The sequence below is a fragment of the Lynx rufus genome, unplaced genomic scaffold (assembly GCF_022079265.1).
Source record: "Lynx rufus isolate CCGP_SWC_20201006 ecotype Redwood Valley unplaced genomic scaffold, mLynRuf1.p SCAF_8, whole genome shotgun sequence".
Lineage (NCBI taxonomy): Eukaryota > Metazoa > Chordata > Mammalia > Carnivora > Felidae > Lynx > Lynx rufus.
The window spans coordinates 45623009-45643651 of NW_025814896.1; the positions used below are offsets into that span (position 1 = coordinate 45623009).

Below are 20643 nucleotides of genomic sequence, written 5' to 3' on the forward strand. Positions count from 1 at the left end.
GATAAAACAGAAGCTCACTAGCATAAATGCACTGAGGATTATTGAGAACAATAATGGTGCCACCTCCATAGTGTTGGTCTAAAACGCCTGCTGAGAAACTAAAATGCAATTTCTTCTATGGCTGTGCTTTGGCCAAGTAGGGGAATAAGGAGCATGCAATATACAATAGTTTGCTGCTCATTAAAGTGTGAAAGTAAAGTTTTACATAGTGTTTTGAATGATTAATTTTATTATCATTACAGTTCAAGGGCTGTGAAGGGTAGCACAGAGTCTGGGCAGTTCAGGAATGATGACACTTTGTTGCAAACTTCTGCTCTGATTCAATGAGGAAAGAAAGGAGTTTCTAGGAGTTGGGATGAGAATGAAAGTCAGTGTGTAAGCCTTCCCCAAAGTTGCCTGTTACCAGGAACAGTCTCTCCTCAAGGAAGGGGATGAAGGAGAGAGAAGGAGAAGTGGAACAGGAGGTGAATGTAGTAAGGTGATAATTACCAACAAATGCTGTAGCAAAAAGCATTAGACAGGGCTAAGGCACAATGTATTTTCGTAAAAGCTCCAACAGGATTCTAAGCCATCTCTATGAAGCCTTTACTAAGTACTGTAAAATATGTTGACTGTAAATGACTCTGATTTATGACCAGAGGATATTGTGACTTTCTGCAGTCAGCATGCTGAATATCGATTAGAACAGTGTGGTAGTACTGATGTGAAAAATGACAGGAAACTCAGATAAATTTGTTTTAAACCTAAGTTACAGCCTCAGAGTCACTGGAGGGCAGGGGTTTTATTTGTTCTTATTAAATACTGGATACAAGCTTACTTTTTAAAGATTTCTCTTTTGGTTTTAAAAGTGTAGGAAATAAGTCCAAAAAACTGGGGGTTCTTGGTCAAGTTCTTATTAATTCTAACAGGCTAGGAGGACAACATCAACAGGCATATAAAGCTCAATTTCCCAAAGAACCCCAAAACGTAAATGTCTCCCTCCAGTCCTGAAAACTAAGTGCATTATTCTCTCTTCCTGTGTGGGAACAGTTGCCACACTAAGATTACCAATGTTCAACAACAATAATGCAACTAAGTGTGTGATTACTAAGAATCTATTTTCTCTAAGGTTCAAACAAAAACATTTATTTTCTCTCTTTTGCACAAATATCTCACTCAATATTAACATCTCAAGTTCTTTTTCACAATGGACTCAGAAATAAGTATCAAAAATGGATTTGAAAAGTATCAGAACAGATAATTAAAAGATACAGAGACATCCCATTTAACTCTGAGCGGAATTTTAAAACCTTTAAAACATTTTATTCCTATAAATCCATTTTAGATAGCAACTAGACCTTACAGAAAAAATTTAAATAAATGTTTACCAGTTGCTTTTTGGCGAACAATATTTCTTGCCTTCTCAACTCCTGGTGCCCCAGATGTGGTGGCACTCCTAGATCGCATTGGTTCAGTCACATCTGGGTGGCTCCGCCAGCTGAGAGAAAAGGATCTCCCCACAGTGGTTCCTTTCTGAGAATCTAGAACACAACCTGATAGAGGATAACACGAGAAAAATAATCTAAAGGCTGAAGTCATTATCATTCATTGCACAGCCTGTGTTGCTCAGCAAATTTCATAAGTACAACTATATTTATTACAGACTCTCTTGTTGCATAATTAGGTACCATTTCCTTATACTTCAGTACGAAGGTTTGCACATAACAGTAATCTAGAAATTCCTGTTGCCAAAGTATTTTTCAAGCATCTCCAACAGCCTCATAACAATAATATCATCACAGTACTCATTCCAATATAAAAAAATGTGAATAAAACTTTCTCAGTAAAAGAACAATGTCAAATGAAGTTATACCACTGCTGTCCGGTCACTCCAAAAACTACTTTTATAAACCACAAAATTAGAGATCCTGGCTTTAGAATAATGCTCCCTCCTGGAGATGCTAACCTCTCCACAAATTACCAAGAGAAATTTGTGTCTGTAAACTCTAATCAGAGTCAAGTGAAAATCTATGAATAATACAAAATCCCATTTTAGCAAACCTCCAAAACAATAAAATATTGCAGTTTGTAACCCAACTTCTCTGCTTTCCTCTCATATTGCTCTGGTCAAATATTTCAAATGAGTAGTCAAGGTACCAAAAGAAATACAGGGGCAAAGAGAATGAGACAGAGATTTCTGCACAGGTATGATGTGGCTGGTGGCTGCCACAAACTGTGGTTTGTTTTCACCCCCAGGTTCCTGAGAGTGTATTTTGTTTCCACAAGTCCAGTGCTTAGAAGGCAAGTATTTCCATAGTGAATACTTAAAGCCATTTTTAGAATAAAGCAATATAAGAGAGAAATCAGAAGTATTTGCCATGGGCACTGATTAAATGATTAAATTCATTCTGTATCATTCCATCAGGAGTGTTTTTTGAAGTGTTTACCTTCCTATAAATAAACACAGCCACTCACAGACTGCAGTGAAGATGTAAGAATCAGTCACGTTAACTGTATGTCTGTATGGTGAAGTAATCACTTAATTGGCTCACAGCTCCCCACATTCACATCCTTTGCTGTCCTCTCCCACACCGACCCTGGGCTTCATCACATGACTTACTTTGGTAGCAAAACTGAGCAAGCAGAGATCTGAAATGCACTTGAAGATCTGGGCTTGCCCCATTGCTGCTCCTGGAACCTTAAGTCTTTGAACAAAAAGCCTGAGCTGGCCTGCTGGGCGATGAAAGGTATACGGCCAAGTCCCTCCCACGGCCCCAGCTGACAGCTGGCCAATCCCTAGAGCTGCCTACATGATTATTTCACAGCCTAGCTGACTACAAACACAGGAGTGAATCCAGCAGAACTGCCCAACTGAGTCGAACCCAAACTAACAACTCATAAAATCAGTATCTAAACAACTGACTGTTATTTTAAGCTGCTGTGTTTTGGGGTGATCTGTCACCCAGCAAAAGCTGATACAATCTATAATAAGGCTATTGTTGAAGCTGTGGTCTACTACAGCAAGCAACGTACACTTCATGAATCTTTGGAGCAGAAATTCTTCTCAGGTCTTAGGACCAGGAAAAGCTATGTATCACCTAAGCTGTGGACTGTTTTCACCTTTTGTAATCTGTGATCCTCTGCTGTAACCCTGTGAAGATCAGAGTCAAATCCAAGCCTGCCACCCCTCCCCAACAAGCAGAGGAGGCTCTCTGGCATGCATTCTGGCATTTATAACTGCTCCTATAATCCCACCCCCTTTAATTTTGCCCCCGTGACCTTATGTATTTTATCTCTCATATTATAGGTGCTTCTATGAACTGCCTCAAAATCTTTAAATAATAAATTGGAGTACAAGTGAATTAACCCAAGGACTGTGTCACAGCCTTAAAACAGTAATGACAACAAATTGTTGTCCCCAGTAGAAAACACCGCTGATGTTTTCAACCTTGATCTGACTCTAGGTCTCAAAACAATTTTTACCCAGAAACACAACAAAGCCAAAAGGCCTCCTAGCTGAATCACTCAGAAGTTTTCCACTTTCTGCCTTTCCTAGGCAGGCAGTGGAATAAGTCCTTTTAGTGTGGTGCCTTGAGACGGACTTGCCTAGCTTTGATTTCCGGCTTTCTCACGTATTAGCTACATGACCTTGAATGAGTCCATCACCATGGACTCTCTGTACTTCAGTTTCTCTGTCTGTGACATGGGGATGATAGTATCCACCTCAGAGGTTACCATGAGGGTGAAGACAGATGATGTGTACAAGCACTAGCCGTTATTATTATTATTGTTGCTACCACTGCTACTTCCTTTCAGCATCCTTAAGAGGTCAGCGTGCTATGAAACACAATCCAACACCATCAGTGAAAAGATACTGCCCACATGGCTGGTTCAGTTTATTGTAAAATTCCATGTGTTAATTGCCTCCATGTACAAATACACACTCCTCCCCAGTCTCCGACATCGGGTGTTACCCTGTAAGAGTAGAAGTACCTTTGCCTCGCTGCTTCTTTTCCTTTTGTTCACTTAATTTGTCCAGAGGTAGGTTTGTCATCTCAACTCCATAAACAGTTCTCGCGAGCACTGCTGTCAACGAGTCCATGATGTTGGCCCACTCAGTTATGAGCTCCTCCCATTCCGTGAGGGAGGACAGCACGCCAAGAAAGTCATCCCAGAGCTCTCGAGAAATGTATACACAGAGGTTTGCTCGGATCCACGCCACCATGAGCGTCTGAAACCAACCAGCCAATTAGAGACTTTAATCGTCCTCATTTGGAAGAAGAATTTTTAACAAAATATTTTAAGTTACTATTACTAAAATGAGCTTTAAAACAATAAAAAGCACTTGATCCTGTTTTTCTTTTAGTTTCTCAGAATTCATTTGATCAACTGAAACCAGGATCTGAGCTCGTGAGGAATTAGTTACCATTAAGAACAAAGCTCCTGACTGAAAATCCCTCTAGTGCCTGCGGCTGGTCCTGGCCATAATCGGGAAGAAAACAAAGCTCTCAGTACTACAACTATTCTGCTTCTTGGACAGCTCTCTCTCACTCTCTACAGTGGCTACTTCTAGCATCCTCTTCACAAAGCATCCTCTATGTAAACTTCCAGCTCCACCAACTCCTCCCTGCTTTCTAGCAGATGAACTCACTGCAGATTTAAGAGAAAATAAAACCCATTAAACAAGCCCCACGAGCCCCATGTGTTTGCCCAGCTTCTCCTCCACCTCCAGGCTTTAAGTGAAGAGAGTCTCCTGCTCCTCTCTGCTTGTTCCCACCTCTGCTCTGAACCGGCTCCTTGCTCTTTGTGTTTCCATGAACGCTGCCTCTCCTTTTTCTCCAATCTATCCTACTAACCCAGCTTCTCCCCATCAGCATTCAAACATTCTCCAAGTCTACCTCATCTTAAAAACGAAAAATAAACAAAAAAGTTCCCTTGACCCCAGATTCCTCCCTCTAGCTAGAACATTTAAAGCCAAACTTCTTGGAAGAATGTCCCATACTCACTGCATGTATACCTCCTCATCTCCCTATTCCACCAACTGCTCTGGCTTTCTCCCTTCCTATGCCACCCCATCTCTGCTGGGGTTCTGGTCCCCATTCTTGTGGCTCTAGTTACCACCTGTAAAATTCCTCTGAATCTCCATGGTTAGCCCAGAACCCTTTGGTTTCCTGACCTTGTTGATCTGGGTACTAGACAGCTCTACTTGCAGTCACCTGCAGGCATGATAGTAAAAAGAATTCAGCACTTCCACTGAGATTCTTCCAGTTCCTTGACCTGGTCTCTCCTGCTCCTGGCCTTTGCATGTAGCTTTCCTTCCTCTCTTCCTTTCTTTTTTGGCTTTTTATCTCCCACTCATTCTTCAAGTCACAATGTGGACATTACTTCCTCCAAGGTGTCCCTGACTGCCACCCCACCCAGCCTCTAGTAAGTGGCATCCATTCCCACCATTGTCTGCATTCCCCTATTAGAGCACTTTCCTTGAGCGTCTACTCACTTCTCCATGTCCCTCCTCTAGCCTATGTCTGCAGCACTACAAGTGGTCACATGGGCAATCCCACCAGACAAGTGTGCACATATTCTGGATATCTCCTCACCTTGAAATTGCCTAGTTCCCTCTCTCTGCCCAGATATTCCACACCCTTTAAAATTCACATCAAAATACATCTCCCTTGAAAGAAGTGCCAAGTCCATGTCAGGTGAGCCCCAAAGGCTTTCTTAATCTTACTACAGGGCATCTTTATACCCAAAGTTTGTGTGACTTCCCCAATCCATTGTCAGACCTTAATGTTCTTGTTAAGGTGCCAACCTGCAAATATTTCTGCCCACCCCGGATGCAGACAGACCCCTGCAGTTGATGGGGGCTGTCCTATGCATGAGATAGGGATAAGCTGGCTTTTTAATTAAACAGAAATTTTTCTTTATTTTTTTTTGTTTTTTTTTTGTTTTTTTTTATATATATGAAATTTATTGACAAATTGGTTTCCATACAACACCCAGTGCTCATCCCAAAAGGTGCCCTCCTCAATACCCATCACCCACCCTCCCCTCCCTCCCACCCCCCATCAACCCTCAGTTTGTTCTCAGTTTTTAACAGTCTCTTATGCTTTGGCTCTCTCCCACTCTAACCTTTTTTTTTTTTTTTCCTTCCCCTCCCCCATGGGTTCCTGTTAAGTTTCTCAGGATCCACTAGGAATTTATCCAAGGGATACAGGAGTGCTGATGCATAGGGGCACTTGTACCCCAATGTTCATAGCAGCACTCTCAACAATAGCCAAATTATGGAAAGAGCCTAAATGTCCATCAACTGATGAATGGATAAAGAAATTTTTCTTTAAAATACACATAGGAGGGGATATGTAAGTGGCTCAGTCGGTTAAGTCAGTCCAACTTTGGCTCAGGTCGTGATCTTGTGGTCCGTGGGTTAGAGCCCCGTACCAGGCTCTGTGCTGACAGCTCAAAGACTGGAGCCTGCTTCCGATGCTGTGTCTCCCTCTCTCTCTGCCCCTCCCCTGTTTGTGCTCTGACACTCTGTCTCTCTCTCTCTCAAAAATAAACATTAAGAAAAAAATTAAAAAAAAATAAAATACACATAGGAAAACTCTGAGAACTAGAAAATAGTCTGTAATTATGCAGGCCTGTTTTGACCACTTGAAAAATCATACTTAAAGTGACTCCTTATGCAATGTACCTTTTCTCTGTGTTTCAATTCATGTTTACCATACTTTTTAAAGGGGCAAAAATGTGAAAGTTGAGCTAAAATCATTAAATATATTGAAAACAAGGTTTTAAATTTTCATACTTACAATCTGATTCTAAGATGGATGAATTTTTTAAAATTAAGAACAGTGCAAAAGAAAAAATAAATAATTTTATCATTCATTATTACTAATATTTTATTAAGTATTATTTATTATGATTATAATGCCATCTTCTGTTTATTCAATTTTACACTCCTTTTTTCAAAATGAGTTTGAGGGCATTACCATAAAGCGCATATACACAATAAAATTAATAAATAGTAGCTCAAAAAGATAATCTTAGCAGAGTAAGGGGAAAAAGGAGAAACTGGCAATGTTACCAGCACTCAGTCTCACGTCTGGTTACAGCACTAGCTTCAGATTAAAAGCAGAGTTTTTGTGTGGTAAAAGACGCCCGTATTGGGAATCTTGCATTGGCTTCACTTTATTGACTAATTATAAAACAAGCACAGAACAGTGACTTCCCACAGCTTATAAAATTCATCTTAGCAAATCTCACAAACATGTATACACAGACCTGGTGAATCGTCCCCATCGTAAGTATCTGCTGACAACACCTGAACCCAGAGCAAAACAGTAACATACAGTGTGTGGGTAAGGGGTGGCACCTGTGTGCACGAAGGCAGGATGCCCTTTGAATAAGTTACCCTTTTCGAAGAGGAGGAGGGAAAGGCAGAGCCCCAGACTCTGGGTTCTGTCACTAACTTGATTTGTGACCTGGGCTGTTTACTTGGCTTTTCTGGAGTCATTTTCTTTCTCATAAAAAGCAAAAAGTCGAATAAGAGCATCTCCAAAGTTCTTCCAGTGCTGAAATTCATGTTTTATCAAACTATGTAAAAAAAAAATACATGTGTTCATAAGCCACTCCTTTTCTTACATACATTTCCTGGCCAGCCACTTGTTACATTTCTCTACTCACCACACTTGGGGGACTATGTGATTTTAAATACTATACTACTTCTAGTAGAAGGAGCATGGTCCAAGTTTCCTGATATACTTTGAGAACTTCAAGCATAAGGTCCTGTTTAGCACTGATAACAGGTTAAAACATCATTTCTGACAAACACCATTATTTGGTAAATATCTAAATAAAACTTAACTCATTTGAAGGAACTGTGCCAACCCAAGTTATCTACTGATAGAGAAAAAATTTGAAAAAGATAAAAGGATAATGGCAACTCAAAATTTCCTGTCCCCTTTAATACTTTCCTTATTCAAATTTTTAAAATCAAGCATCTGGCAATTGTAGACGTCTACATAAGCGAACAAATAATAATTTGATGGCACATTTAATTTTAGAATGGAATTAAGATGATGCCCACTTCATTGCCTGGTAGAGCTGTCCAGACCTTTCACATTTTTCTCCTCCCTTAGATCCCACAAAGGGCTTGGGAGGTCAACAGATGATCATAAATCCCAGATGAACCTGCTCTGATTCTTAGGACAACCCTGTCCTTTCCTGACTGTGACAGATTAGGGAAGAGACTCAGAAAGGCAAAGTGATTTGCTTAAGGCCACACAGCCAGGAAGTACCAGAGCTCGGTACTCCGTGTCTACCTCCAAAAAGCTCTTCTTCTCTCCACTATTTTATGGCTGCTTCTTAATTTAAACATTCTTCCTGATCCATGGCCAAAATAATAATGATGTCATCAAAATCAACAATCATGGACTTAAAACCAATTTTCAAGATCTGACAAGATCCTCCATTAATAAGGGGGATTTTTCTCCCAAATCAAAACTAATCGAACAAACAAAAAGTACAACTGCACGATAGATTCTTGCTTAATTCAGTGACAAGCTCTTGCTCCAATTCCAACACAACCAATAGGTGCAGGGCCAGGCAACTGGTGAGGAATGAGGCCCAAGCACTCACTGCCCTAAGCCTGGCTTCAGCCCACATCACTTGGCAGCTACAGTCCTATCAGGGCTGGGAGACCGAGAAGAAGGTGCCGACAGTGAAACTCTCCATGAGAGTTACAGCAAAGTGAGCAGAGTGTTTGTACATCCAGATGGGCAGCAAAGCAAATGGTCTGCACCACGCCTGAGGCAAGGTTGAATACATACAAAAGGATGGGTAGACCACTTCATATATCTAATAACTAAGCAAGGCAATCAGAATAAGAGTGATTATCCTATTCCGAAGGCAAGTGAGGACATGCCAATTATTTCTGCAGCCTCTCATGTATTTCTCATCAAGCCAAGATCATTCAATCCTATTAAACTACTAAAAATTAATATGAACAGTTGGGTTCTCCTGTGTTACAAGAGGAATACATAACTTTATTTAAAGAACTACTTTCTCTTTGTGCCACCTTCACCGCCATATCCTACCTTTTTCTAGATATGCTCTTTGTATACATCTCCAAATCCACCTTCGAGTCAACGGAGGAGGGAGGTTGACTTCTCCTCCCTGCAGCTATCACTTCCAGCTCATGATCCACAATGCTATCTCCTACCAAATTATTCAAAGCAGGCCCATCTATTGTATGAATGCCTTTATTTATATAGAACATCACAGTTTTCCAGTCTTTTCACACTGTTCTCTTTCAGAAATGCTTCATAAATTCTGAGCATCCCATAAATACTAGTGCTTTCTAAAGCAATGTTGCAATAGTCTACCACCCTCAGGACCTTTAAAACTTCCATTTCCTATGCAATTAGTTCATCATCTGCTTCTTTTCTTCCCCTGAGGGTGATGTCAGACTACTCGCATTCTTGACCCTTCTCACCCTGTGAGATGTAAGAAACACCCATCTCCTTGGCTCTCTGCTCCCACCTAAGGCCCTGTTCACCTCATTCAGAACTTCACTTCTGTAGTTCTCCTCTCTCTCCCTCCAAGGCTGTCCTCACTGGACCATGCCCACTGGCAAGCAAACAGACTTCAAAATCACACACCTTAAACCTTGTCCTCCATGTATGCTGCCCACTCAGCTGGCTCTCCTTTTCCTCCTCCCTTCCACCTCTGCAAAGTCCTGACTATACTTGCTACCTCTATTGCCCAGGTCCCATTTTCTCCTCCATCCACTCTAAGTGGGCCTCATTCCCCTAGAACATTTACAACCACCAACATCTTGTCAAAACCAATGGTGAACTGGTCGTTCTCCTCTTACTCAATACTTATCTCCAGGCATCCAGACACATACTCTGCCAGTTTCCCTCCCAGCTCCATGGCCACCCTTTCTCAGCATCTTCGGCTGCCTCCTCTCCTCCACCAATCATGGAGATGGATGGCTCTTTCCTCTCTAGGACATCTATTCTCTCCATGGTGACCCTACCCAGTCCTGTGACTTTAAACACATAGCCCAACATACCAACAGCTCTCACAGTTTTATGTCTAGCCTGAACCACTCCCTGACCTTATCCCCATTCCCATGCTTCCATTTACCCTTTACTTCCTCAAATCTACCTGGCCCTCGACCAAGGACATCAGCTCTTGTTATCTTCCTAATTTCTACCAACCTCAACAAATCAAAAGAAGTAGATAGCAGACAGGTGGGAAGGCCTAAAAGAAACCTAGTTCTAATTGTAAAAAATAGATTACAACCTTCAAGACAAAGCTAAGAAGGAAAATTTCTAGAAGTTTAGTTTAATGTTACTCTTAAAATTTTCAATGATTAAAATTATTTTGCTGTAAAAAATATGATTCATTTCTTACATTTGCAGTGTTTTAATAAAGAAGACTTACCCTAAACAGTAACCCTGCCAAGCTCTGGGCAAACAAGTCCTTTATTTGTTTATCCTTTGGCTTCTGCATGACAGCTTCTGTTATCCTGAGTAGTATTTGCAACATCTGTTCCCTGGGCCACCCAAAATAAAAGCTCATATTATTAATCATGTCTCCAAAGCACTTTCATTTATAGGTACAAGAAATTCTCTTAAGAATTCAGCAACATCGGTAATCAGAGTAGAAGTATTAACAATCTGAATGCCAACTATATAACGAATACCATATTTTATCAAAATAAACCACCTTATGTTACAACAGTTCTAAAAATCCTGTGCCCACATTGATTGGCAGGATAAAACAGGTATCATCCTAGCCTGATTTTATCCCCTTCAGACAGGAAGGCAAGACTGTCTCTCCAACTACACCAGTCTGTTAAAGGTGTTCAGTGAATAGCTATGCCCATGTGAACTTACGCAGCACCCTTAAGTTTTCCCATCCATTCTTTTACTTAACCTGTGAGGTCTCCATATCTATCTTTGTGGTAGGAAATAAAATGGACATTCTGGTCCTCATTCTGGGGAGATACGCAGTCAGTATCATACTATGACTAAACTCCAGAGGAACTCACAGGTAGGGGGGTTTGGAAAGGTTACTGTTGTTCACTATGAGGCATGGAGCTTTGTGCCTGGAAGATGCTAAGTCTGCAACACAGGGCATGAAGACACCAAATAACACCGCTAATTAGGGTAACAGCAATAAGTTCTTCAGAACAGCCAAAAGGTATTTTTTTTTCTCACAGCTAAGTTACACTCTTCATATTAGAGTGTTTGCTCACTTTTTCTTTTCTTCAATTCTCTACAAACCAAGAACACTGTATCTTTTGTATATAAGGGAGGTCCTTTTGTTCTGAGGGGAATCACCCCTTTTAACTTCTCCTTTGAGGTCTTATACACTAACTGCCTGTTCACCTTTATAACTTTCTCCTTGGTCTACATGCTCTTTAGTGATAAAATCAGGAACTGGACAAAGTAATCTAGTCTAGGTCAAATGAACGGATCTCCAAATCATAGTTACTTTATACTTTTCGCATACCCCACATATTGAGACAGTATTTTCCCTTAACATGACATTGAATCTCATTAAGCTTCTCATGGTACAATGACCTCTAAGGGTTTCCTGACTTATTTGTAGCTGACCATTTGGTTTTCATCCCAGGGTTATCCATTGGTATACATTCATAACTCTGCTCTAGTATTTGCCTCTGCTGCATGCTGTCTACGGGTTCTAGATGGAATAAGAAGAGCTGGCAAGCCATGGGAGATCTTGGGCACATGTGTGTGGAGTAGACAGCTTAGAGGAGAATGAGGGAAGAAATGGTGCAGAGCTGGGGGCAGCATGTCCCTCACCATATTCAGGGTACCCAGGCCCCTGTCACAGGCCCTGGTGTCACCACTGCCTGCTCACATTTATGCGATGCTTAAGACAACAAAAAACAATCCTTTCCACACGAATGGTTACATATCCATCCTATGAACATGAAGAGAACAAGAGACATAATTTTCAAATAAAACCTCAGTCATGGGAACTGCTATCAAAAAAATGCAAATCTGACCAAAGCAATGACTGACAAAGACACAGGGTTAATTTAATTTCTGAACCCATGAAAACCTGGCAAGCCATGAAATTCCCACACAGAGTCTTCTGGAAGAAAATGAGGGTGAAAAAATTGTCTCCAGTTTGGAAAAAACATTTCCTAACAGTTTTGACAGTTTTCAGTTTGGGTTGTTTTTTTTTTGTTTTTGTTTTTGTTTTTGTTTTTGTTTTTTTGTATTTTGTGAAACACCGACTTTTGGTCTCTCCTCCTCAAAGGAGAACTCCACGAGTGTAAAACTTCCCTGGAAGCATGTGAAATCATGCGTGTGCGCTGTCCCTGCCCTGAAGAATAAATAGGGTTTCCTGCGCTCTTTAGGACTTACTTCGTCCCCATCTTCTCACACATGTGGTACTGTTACCCATTCACACAACGCTGCTCACTGTCACTTCCACTTCTTGGCACTTCCCTGGCTACAACCCTAGTCTAAGCTGCCAGCAGCTATGGCCACAAATTTTGTGCCCCACCGCATTCTCTTCTCCAGAGGAAGTCAGAGAAATCTTCTGGAAACATAAACTGGATTGTGTCGTACCCTTATATACATAGAGGGGTAGCCAGGGTTCCTCCTGTGGTCTGCCAGGCCCCACAACCTGGCTGTGGCTGGCCCCCATCACACCCCCTCCCACTCTCCCTCTCCTTTCTCTGTTCCACCACACTGGCCTACAAGACACCACACTTTCAACCTGCTGTTCCTTCCTTAGGGAGCCCTTCCCTCAGAACTCCCAGTGGCTCATCCCTCCCTTCCCTCAGGGCACTGCTCATTTAGGCCTTCCCAGGCACCTGGTGAAAAACACTCCCCTACCCTCCACTCCGTCCCCTTGGCCAGCTTCGCTGTTCTTAGTGCTTAATACCACTGAAATTGCTTCTTTGTTCATTATGTCTCTCAGTCTGAGGACAGAAACCTCACAAGGGCAGGAACACTGTCTGTTCAGTTTGCCCTACGTCCTCACAGCAGAACCTTAGTAGTTATTTACTGGATGAAAGAAGGGAGGAAGGGAATTCAGGCATTGTCTGGCACTAAAATACATAAGGAAATCTGCTGGGGAAACAGGTCACACTTCTTTTTATGTTCTACTGATTATTTTTTGGTATTTTCATCTATTTCTATAATTTGGGTTTTTTTTAACACTTTAACCTGAAAATTTCTGAATCATTAAAGATCAGAGAAGAATTGCTTAACTTTATCTCAGAATTTCCACCAAAAAAAAATTACCAAGACAATCAAAATACTACTGGTACTAAGATATACTGAACTCATCGTTTTCAAAGAAAAAAAGCCATCAAAAATACTATTGCTGTAACTGTGCTATCGAGGAGCAGATGGTTCTGTTGACAGCATACCAGCATTTCTCATTACTCTCAATGTTACTGACACAGCATTTAACTTTGTTTAAGTCATACTGTTCATCACAGTAGTATTTCCAGCTCTAACAACTGCTTCTTGAGGACACTGGAATTTATGCCTTGAAATAATCATTTTGATTCCCATGGTCTCTGTATTAGTGAACCTTCTGCATGATGGGATTTCTCTAGGCCCACCCTTCCCTCACTGAGAAAGAAAAGGACTGGACTCTGCAGCGCTAGAGACCCCTGTCAGCTCAGTCCTGTCTCATTTCTATGCTTTCCACCAACTGTACACAGACCTTTCCAAAGTACCCCTGGCACTGACTCAAGGCCACCCAGAAAAAGCATCAGACAGGCTTGGTCACAGGGCCCACTGAGGATTTCCATGAGGGAAGTGGGCACCAGTGCTGGTCTGCAGTGGCCTCCGTGGACTGAGCGCAGAAGCCAAAAGTCACTGACAGTGACACTGACCACAGCCAGGCTGCTCCTGGGCAGGGCTGGAGGGGAGGAACACACAAAGGACAGATCGGAGAGGCATTTTACAACCAGAACTAAGAGACACGAAGAAAGGGGACTCTGAAACCCCCTCCTAAGCTGGGGTGATACATTCACTGTGGGACAAGGGCCTGGGAAAAACCTAAGGCACTGTTTTTAAAACAGGCAATGCTTTTAGGGACATTATAAACACACAGACACCAAACAAAAACAAAGGATGAAAATGAAAACACTTCACATAAGCACATTTTCATGACGCCACTGTATTTCTGACTGCATTATTTATTTACTCATTCTGACAAGCTGTCACTTAAAATAATTGTTTTTCCAAAGTGAGTTTAAAACTTCAAATTTGAAGCAATAAAAATAAGTTAACAACATTTCAGAGCAATTAACAACCTTTCCTAGGCTTACAAAAAATGTTTTTATAAAACACCAGTTATATTGTTTCTCCACAAAACAGTCTAATGACAGTTTAAAATGGAAAAATCTACTATTAAGTAATATGACTACTTTTAATTCAGGAATATTTTTAAAACCAATAATAGAAATAAATAAACTATCAAAGTACTGGATACTTACCTTCTTCATAATTCACAGAAACTGTAACCAAAGACTATCATCTTATTGTCAACTTTGTAAAGCCATTTAATAAATGGAGGTCTTAACATTTTAATTATTATTTTGAAAAACAAAAACATCTGTTTTACAATATTAATTTGAAATAAACTTACCATGTCTTTTTATTCATTGTAAGCTCCATTATCATACGCCTAAAAATAATCAAAACAGCTTTACAGGCATCGACTTGTTCTTTCAAGAGCATGGGAACCTCAGCACATGGTTCCAGCAAAAAGACATTTGCAGCATTTGTCAAAAATACCTTGAAATCAACAAATTTTACATTAGAAAGTGTAATTAAACATATGAATCTGAACAAATTTTTCTTAAAGATAATGATATTAATTTTCCTCTACCAATGAGTCACCTTTGAGTTATTTCAATTAAGGCAAGTCGTACCAACACATACTGAAGATTTTTTTTAAATGCTTCTCTTAGAATCACTTAAACAACTGAGACCCCTGAAAGACCTTTCCTTAGAAAAAAATTATTAATGCATATTAACATTGCAACTTTAGAAAACGTATGAATCGGAAAAGGTTTTGAAGGCTTCTTTTTGACATTCCTTCATGGGAAAAGGGGGAAAAGACAAGGTAGGCTCACTGCCTCTGGGTGAGACATTTGGAGGTGGGGGAGGGGGAGAGGAAGACGAGCAGTGGTTGGCCAGTGGCTGGAGAAAAACATCTGATTGTTGTTGGACCTCCCAGAACATGAACTCTGCTGGCAGTAAGCATGGCCAGCAGCATCCAACAGAGGTGCAGACTTCCAGGGGCTCTAGGGAGCCAGGAAATGGCCAAAGCCACGTGATCGACACTGCATAGCTTCTCGGTGCATATGTTTTTAATATGAGAACTTAATAGGTAGTAAGATATAAAACCTAAGTGAATTCTCACAATAAAAACAGGTCTTAAAAAATTTAATCAGCCAACCACTCTATACTCTGCCTCAGACCTTTAGGATTCAAGTTCATTGTCCCCTTCTGTCAGTGGTATTTCAGTAGAAAACTGTGAGAAGCATGCATCTAGGCTGTTATGCAGTAAGTTACTGCTTGGGGCACTACAGGAAAATAACACTGTGTTACCGCTGACAAAGATGACACCAGTGACCCCTCAATGTAGGAGATTCTGAGTTGTCAGTCTGGTGATGACTGGATAGATGGATGTGCACCATCTATCTAGATCCTATGCTTTTTAAGTCTCCTTTGTATTCAATAGTACAAACTCAAAGGATCTACTTCTCTGGCTCACCTGTAGATGAAACTCATTAACACAACATCTCAACATGGATGTACAAACTGACTAGAGAGATTAAAATAAACACGCTCAAAAGTCAAGTGGGTGAACTAAAATGTTGAGAACCTATAAGATTATCTTATGCAAGATTAGAAAGGTGTTATGACCCAATTTTTTAGAAAGATTACTAAATAAGCACTATAAAAGTTGATAATGGATGATAACATCAATTGCAAATAATTTACTAGCCCTCAAATGGGGAAAGGAAAACAAAGAAGTTTCTGACTAACCAACTATAGTGGTTTTAGTGTAATTTTAGTGGCTGCCTTTTTTGAAGTACATCATAGATGATCCATTGCAAGACAGATCCTTTTAACTCAATGTATTTGGCTCCTCGATTTGAATTTGAAACTTCGCATATTCCCAAGTAAAAGTGAGGAGTCTTCATATGTTATACACTTCTTTCATTTTATTTTTTAAAAAAGATCAAAATGCCAGGTTCATGAATATTTCTTACTACCATGTTAGTATTGGTTAAGGTAAAAATAAAGAAAGAAGGGGCACCTGGGTGGCTCTGTTGGTTAAGCATCCAACTCTCGGTTTCAGCTCAGGTCATGATCTCACTTTTCATGAGATGGAGCCCTGCGTCGGACTCTTTGCCAACAGTACAGAGCCTGCTTGGGTTCTCATTCTCCCTCTCTCTCTGCCCCTCCCCTGCTCATGCTCTCTCTCAAAAATAAATATATAAACTTAAAAAAATAAAAAAAAATAATATGCTCAAATTGTACTTGTAAACAGCAACTGCAGAAGAAGATGATCTTATCAAACCTGCCATTTGGCCATTTTTTTCCTAACAAAGCAAGTGAAGGAACAAAAATGTTGGACACAAAGAGAACAAAAATAGCTACTATAAAAAAAAAAAAACACAAAACCAAAAATAGCTACTATAATCCAAACTAAACATTTTAAAAATTGTTGTGCTATAATCAAGTGGAATTTTTGTTTCTTGGTTCAGCCAGGTAGATGTAACCTAGCCTTTCAGAAAACAAATTAACACTCTTCTGAACCTAGGGAGACACTGGCAGTGGAATGGCTAATGACAGCAAATGGCAACCCACTTGGAGGACAAGGGCTAACAAGGGACACAGGGAAGGGACTCCTACACGTACTTCTCTGCTGGCGGAGGGGGGAAGGGGAGGGCGGGCACAGATTATACTACCAACTGGCACCAAAGCTCTTTGAAGCTACTCAAGTAAAATCATCTTGATTTTTTTTTTTTTGGTTAATTTAAAATTATTTGCTGATTTTCATTGAAAAATGAGAAAATTCAATAGTTATAGTAAACTGCTAATGAATTTGAAGCAAAAAGGATATCATGATAAGAAATCCTATCAAGAGACAGATGACAGAAGCAGTGTCAGCAAAAACCCGGCAACACACAATCCATGCCCGTGCCATCACGAGACCTCATGCCCGGCCTCTGTGTGGGAAGCCTAACTGGACACAACTAGAAAGGTGAGTATGGGGGGCGGGGGGGAGGATGAGGCACCAGGGAGTAGAGGAAACAGAGGCACTCTGTGTTTTCACTTATACTCCTAACAATCTTTACCCTAGATGGACCCAAAAGGTAATCTCCTCATCCCCATTTCTGAGATAAAATCCTGAGGTCTGGGATAAGACTAAGTGATCAGCCAAAGTTTCTCTTTCCAATGTTCCCAAATGGCATTGGTTCTATTGGTTCTATTGGTTATATATTCATTCAGGTAAATATCTAAAAACTGGAGCATTTTTTTAAGTCATTCTTCATAAACAGGCAATTTTTAAGAAGAATATTCCTTTTAAGATTATATAATCATCATGATTATCTTTCAAATTAGAGTCCAGGTCACTGACTAACTACCCATATGTGTTCAGAAAATATTTTTTTCAGATTGAGATCTCAGCCATTTCACTCCATAACAATCCCTCTGAAGAAACCGCAACCCATTCGTAGGTCTCCTTTGACTAGAGAAAGATCTGTACAAACTGAAGGTAAGAAATCAGGAAGAAAACTCAGAGAACTTGAGAGCGGTTTACTGACAGATGGCTAAATATATCACCATACTTTATATGTCACTATCGCAATAAACAAATGTTCAGTGGACTCCAACTGGGGGCCTTTATGTCTCCTGCCAGATGCATACCTGCAGCATAGCCTGGGCCCCGGCTTTCACGTTCTTATCTTCCTCTTCTGTCACACAGCCTCTGCTCACTGCACTCGAGAAGGAGTATGTGCGTCCCCAACTGGAAGAGCGCTTATGACGGGAACTTTCCGACAAGGTCTTCAGAAGATAAAAATCAGTTAACAGAGGGGAAAGAAGTACATGTTCGCATATTTAATTCCTTACACTCACCAAAATTCATGAGAATGTAGGTTTTAGTAGGGCAAGATTTTTTCCATTTTGTTCACCACCTCCAGTACCTAACTAAAACAGTGCCTAGCATTTAGTAGATGCTGAATAAATAAAGGTCCAGACTGAATGAGCCTGTAACACAGACCTTTAAAATGTGTGATAAATTCCATTTGCCTATCTATTTGTTTTGGCCTCATGACTAGTTATTAAAATGATTTCACCAATATTGAAAAATTAAAACTATGGAATTAATATAGATATTTAAAAGTGATATGCCTTTGGCCACAAATATTTTTAAATGTTTGTTGTTAATTGCTACAACACCCACTTTTAGAAATAATTTATCAGACTAGATTTCAAAATAGCATGCCAGATATATAAATATGGTATTAAGTTTCTTTTGTGTCTCAGGAAGAGGTCCCACTGTTTCATTTTAGATTTCTCCAGCTACTAGCGTTACCTAACCAGGACTAAAAGTTCCTTCACACAGCACCCACTCTGAAGACAGCAGCCAGCCCTGTAGTGAGACTTATTTATGGAGGAGACAACACTCATTATTGGGTTAGTCCTTTTAAGTGTGTTAACATCCTAACTGCTATAGAACAGTCCACTGCATGAGAAAAGGCTGCCCAATCATTCTAAATTGAGTTTCTCAAATGCTATTTATTTAAACACGTCAATACTTAGGCAGTGACATTTTCAGTCTCATACAGAAACCTGTACAATATGATGGTTTATAAAACAGCTCCGAGCAATACCGAATAACGAAGCTGAGATATACACATGGACTCAGCCTGAGGGTTAGGAGATGACCTTGAACAGAGCACAGCAGCAGCCTCACTGAAACGGGTCCTCAGGGAACTCGGCAACTGGAGAGCATCAGCTATGACAAAAGAGATCCACCTGCCTGTGTCCTACTGATTGGCCCCTTGGCTGACCAGGTATACTTTGCTATAATATGTGTATTCCCAGCTGAAATAACTGGTGATAACATATTACCTCTTTGCTGTCAGTCTCTAAAAATCCTAGTTTCTCAGCATCTTCTTGGGCAACGTCTTTTTTATCTGGTTCTTCCATGAACACAGGTTTGTCCTGGAGTATCCACTTTCGGTACACTTGAACTACCTTCCTTGTTACAGCTATGTCACAGGAAGGCAACAAGAATGCCTAAAAGGAAAAAAAGAAGACTCTCTTTAACTCCACACCAGCTCAGATCACCATAGAGCCACATAATAGACACTTCCAGTCAGCACCAATTTCAGATTTTCCTCTGAAAGTTACGGGGCCAGGTATTTTTGTGCACACCAAACTTTTCTGAGGAAAAAAAGCATTTCCATAATTGGGCCAGAAAAAAACATGATGCAACTTAAAATTAACTTCTGTATTCTGAATAAGTTTTTCACAAAATAACGACCATGCATACGTACACAGATATGCTATTTGGCTATATAAACACTATACAACTGGGAACCTTTCCCAATGAATCAAAAACCGATTATAAGACAGCCATCATACTACTGCAGCCAGCTGCAGCCAAGTGTCACCCCTCTTCCCAGCTCCATCTTCAGGGATGTTGTGCTGGTGACAAAGGGAATATTTACAACACAGAAGTTGGCAAATGCTGCCAATTTAGAGCTTTTCTTTTTTCTTTTTTTGTCTTTTCCCTTTCCTTGACTTGCCCTTCCTTCTTTCTTTTCTTCCTCTCTCCCTCCCACCCTACCTTCCTTTATTAAGAGGCAATTGTTCAACTGAGTATAGACACCAACGTTAACAAGAGCCCCTTGTGCACACTTATGTGGACTTTATAACATTACCAAATCTCCATATACATATGCACTAAGAATTTTGCTTTAATATAAGATTCCAAAAATACAAACAAAAAGTTAAAGGGAAAATGTATTTCCTTTTGAGTATCTGCTCTAAGTAATATTTCTGTCTGATGGGTGAACACAAAGGAAAAGTATTCAATACTACAACAAATACTTTCATTCCATAGATGAGGCATTAAGATGAGACCCAGAACACCTGAGATATTTTCCCAGGGTTACAAAGTTAGCTAGCAATGATTCTAGGTTTTGATATCAAGGTTCAGAGATTTAATACTGTCCTTAATGTTCACGAAACAGGATGCAGTTACAGTCAGATTACAGTGTAACAAAGGTTTATGCAATATACAAATTTCCATAGATGGTGGTTATGTCACATCAAATTCCAGAATAAAGGAATCTGTGTTACAAGACTGCAACATATCAATGTAACAAATATTCTGACTTGTATCTCAAGAAAGATCAACAAAGACAGGGTGCCTGGGTGGCTCAATTGGTTGAGCATCTGACTTTGGCTCAGGTCATGATCTCACGGTCTGTGAGTTCCAGCCCTGCATCAGGCTCTATGCTGACAGCTCAGAGCCTGGAGCGTGTTACGGATTCTGTGTCTCCCTCTCTCTCTGCCCCCGCCCCCAATCTCTGTCTGTCTCTCTCTCTCTCAAGAATAAATAAAC

The 20643-nt window shown here is 40.4% G+C and overlaps 1 protein-coding gene across 2 annotated transcripts in view; it reads right to left on the reverse strand.

Moving 5' to 3' along the window:
• Window positions 1–20643, reverse strand: part of RALGAPA2 (Ral GTPase activating protein catalytic subunit alpha 2) — a 329438-nt gene that overhangs the window by 203943 nt on the left and 104852 nt on the right. For both annotated transcript variants that reach the window (XM_047068562.1, XM_047068561.1), the window contains exons 11-16: window positions 19143–19310; window positions 17934–18071; window positions 14632–14780; window positions 10426–10537; window positions 3973–4210; window positions 1368–1532 (exon numbers count right to left, since the gene is read on the reverse strand). In XM_047068562.1, the coding sequence (XP_046924518.1) occupies window positions 1368–1532; window positions 3973–4210; window positions 10426–10537; window positions 14632–14780; window positions 17934–18071; window positions 19143–19310 (970 nt within the window). The remainder of the gene's footprint in view (window positions 1–1367; window positions 1533–3972; window positions 4211–10425; window positions 10538–14631; window positions 14781–17933; window positions 18072–19142; window positions 19311–20643) is intronic.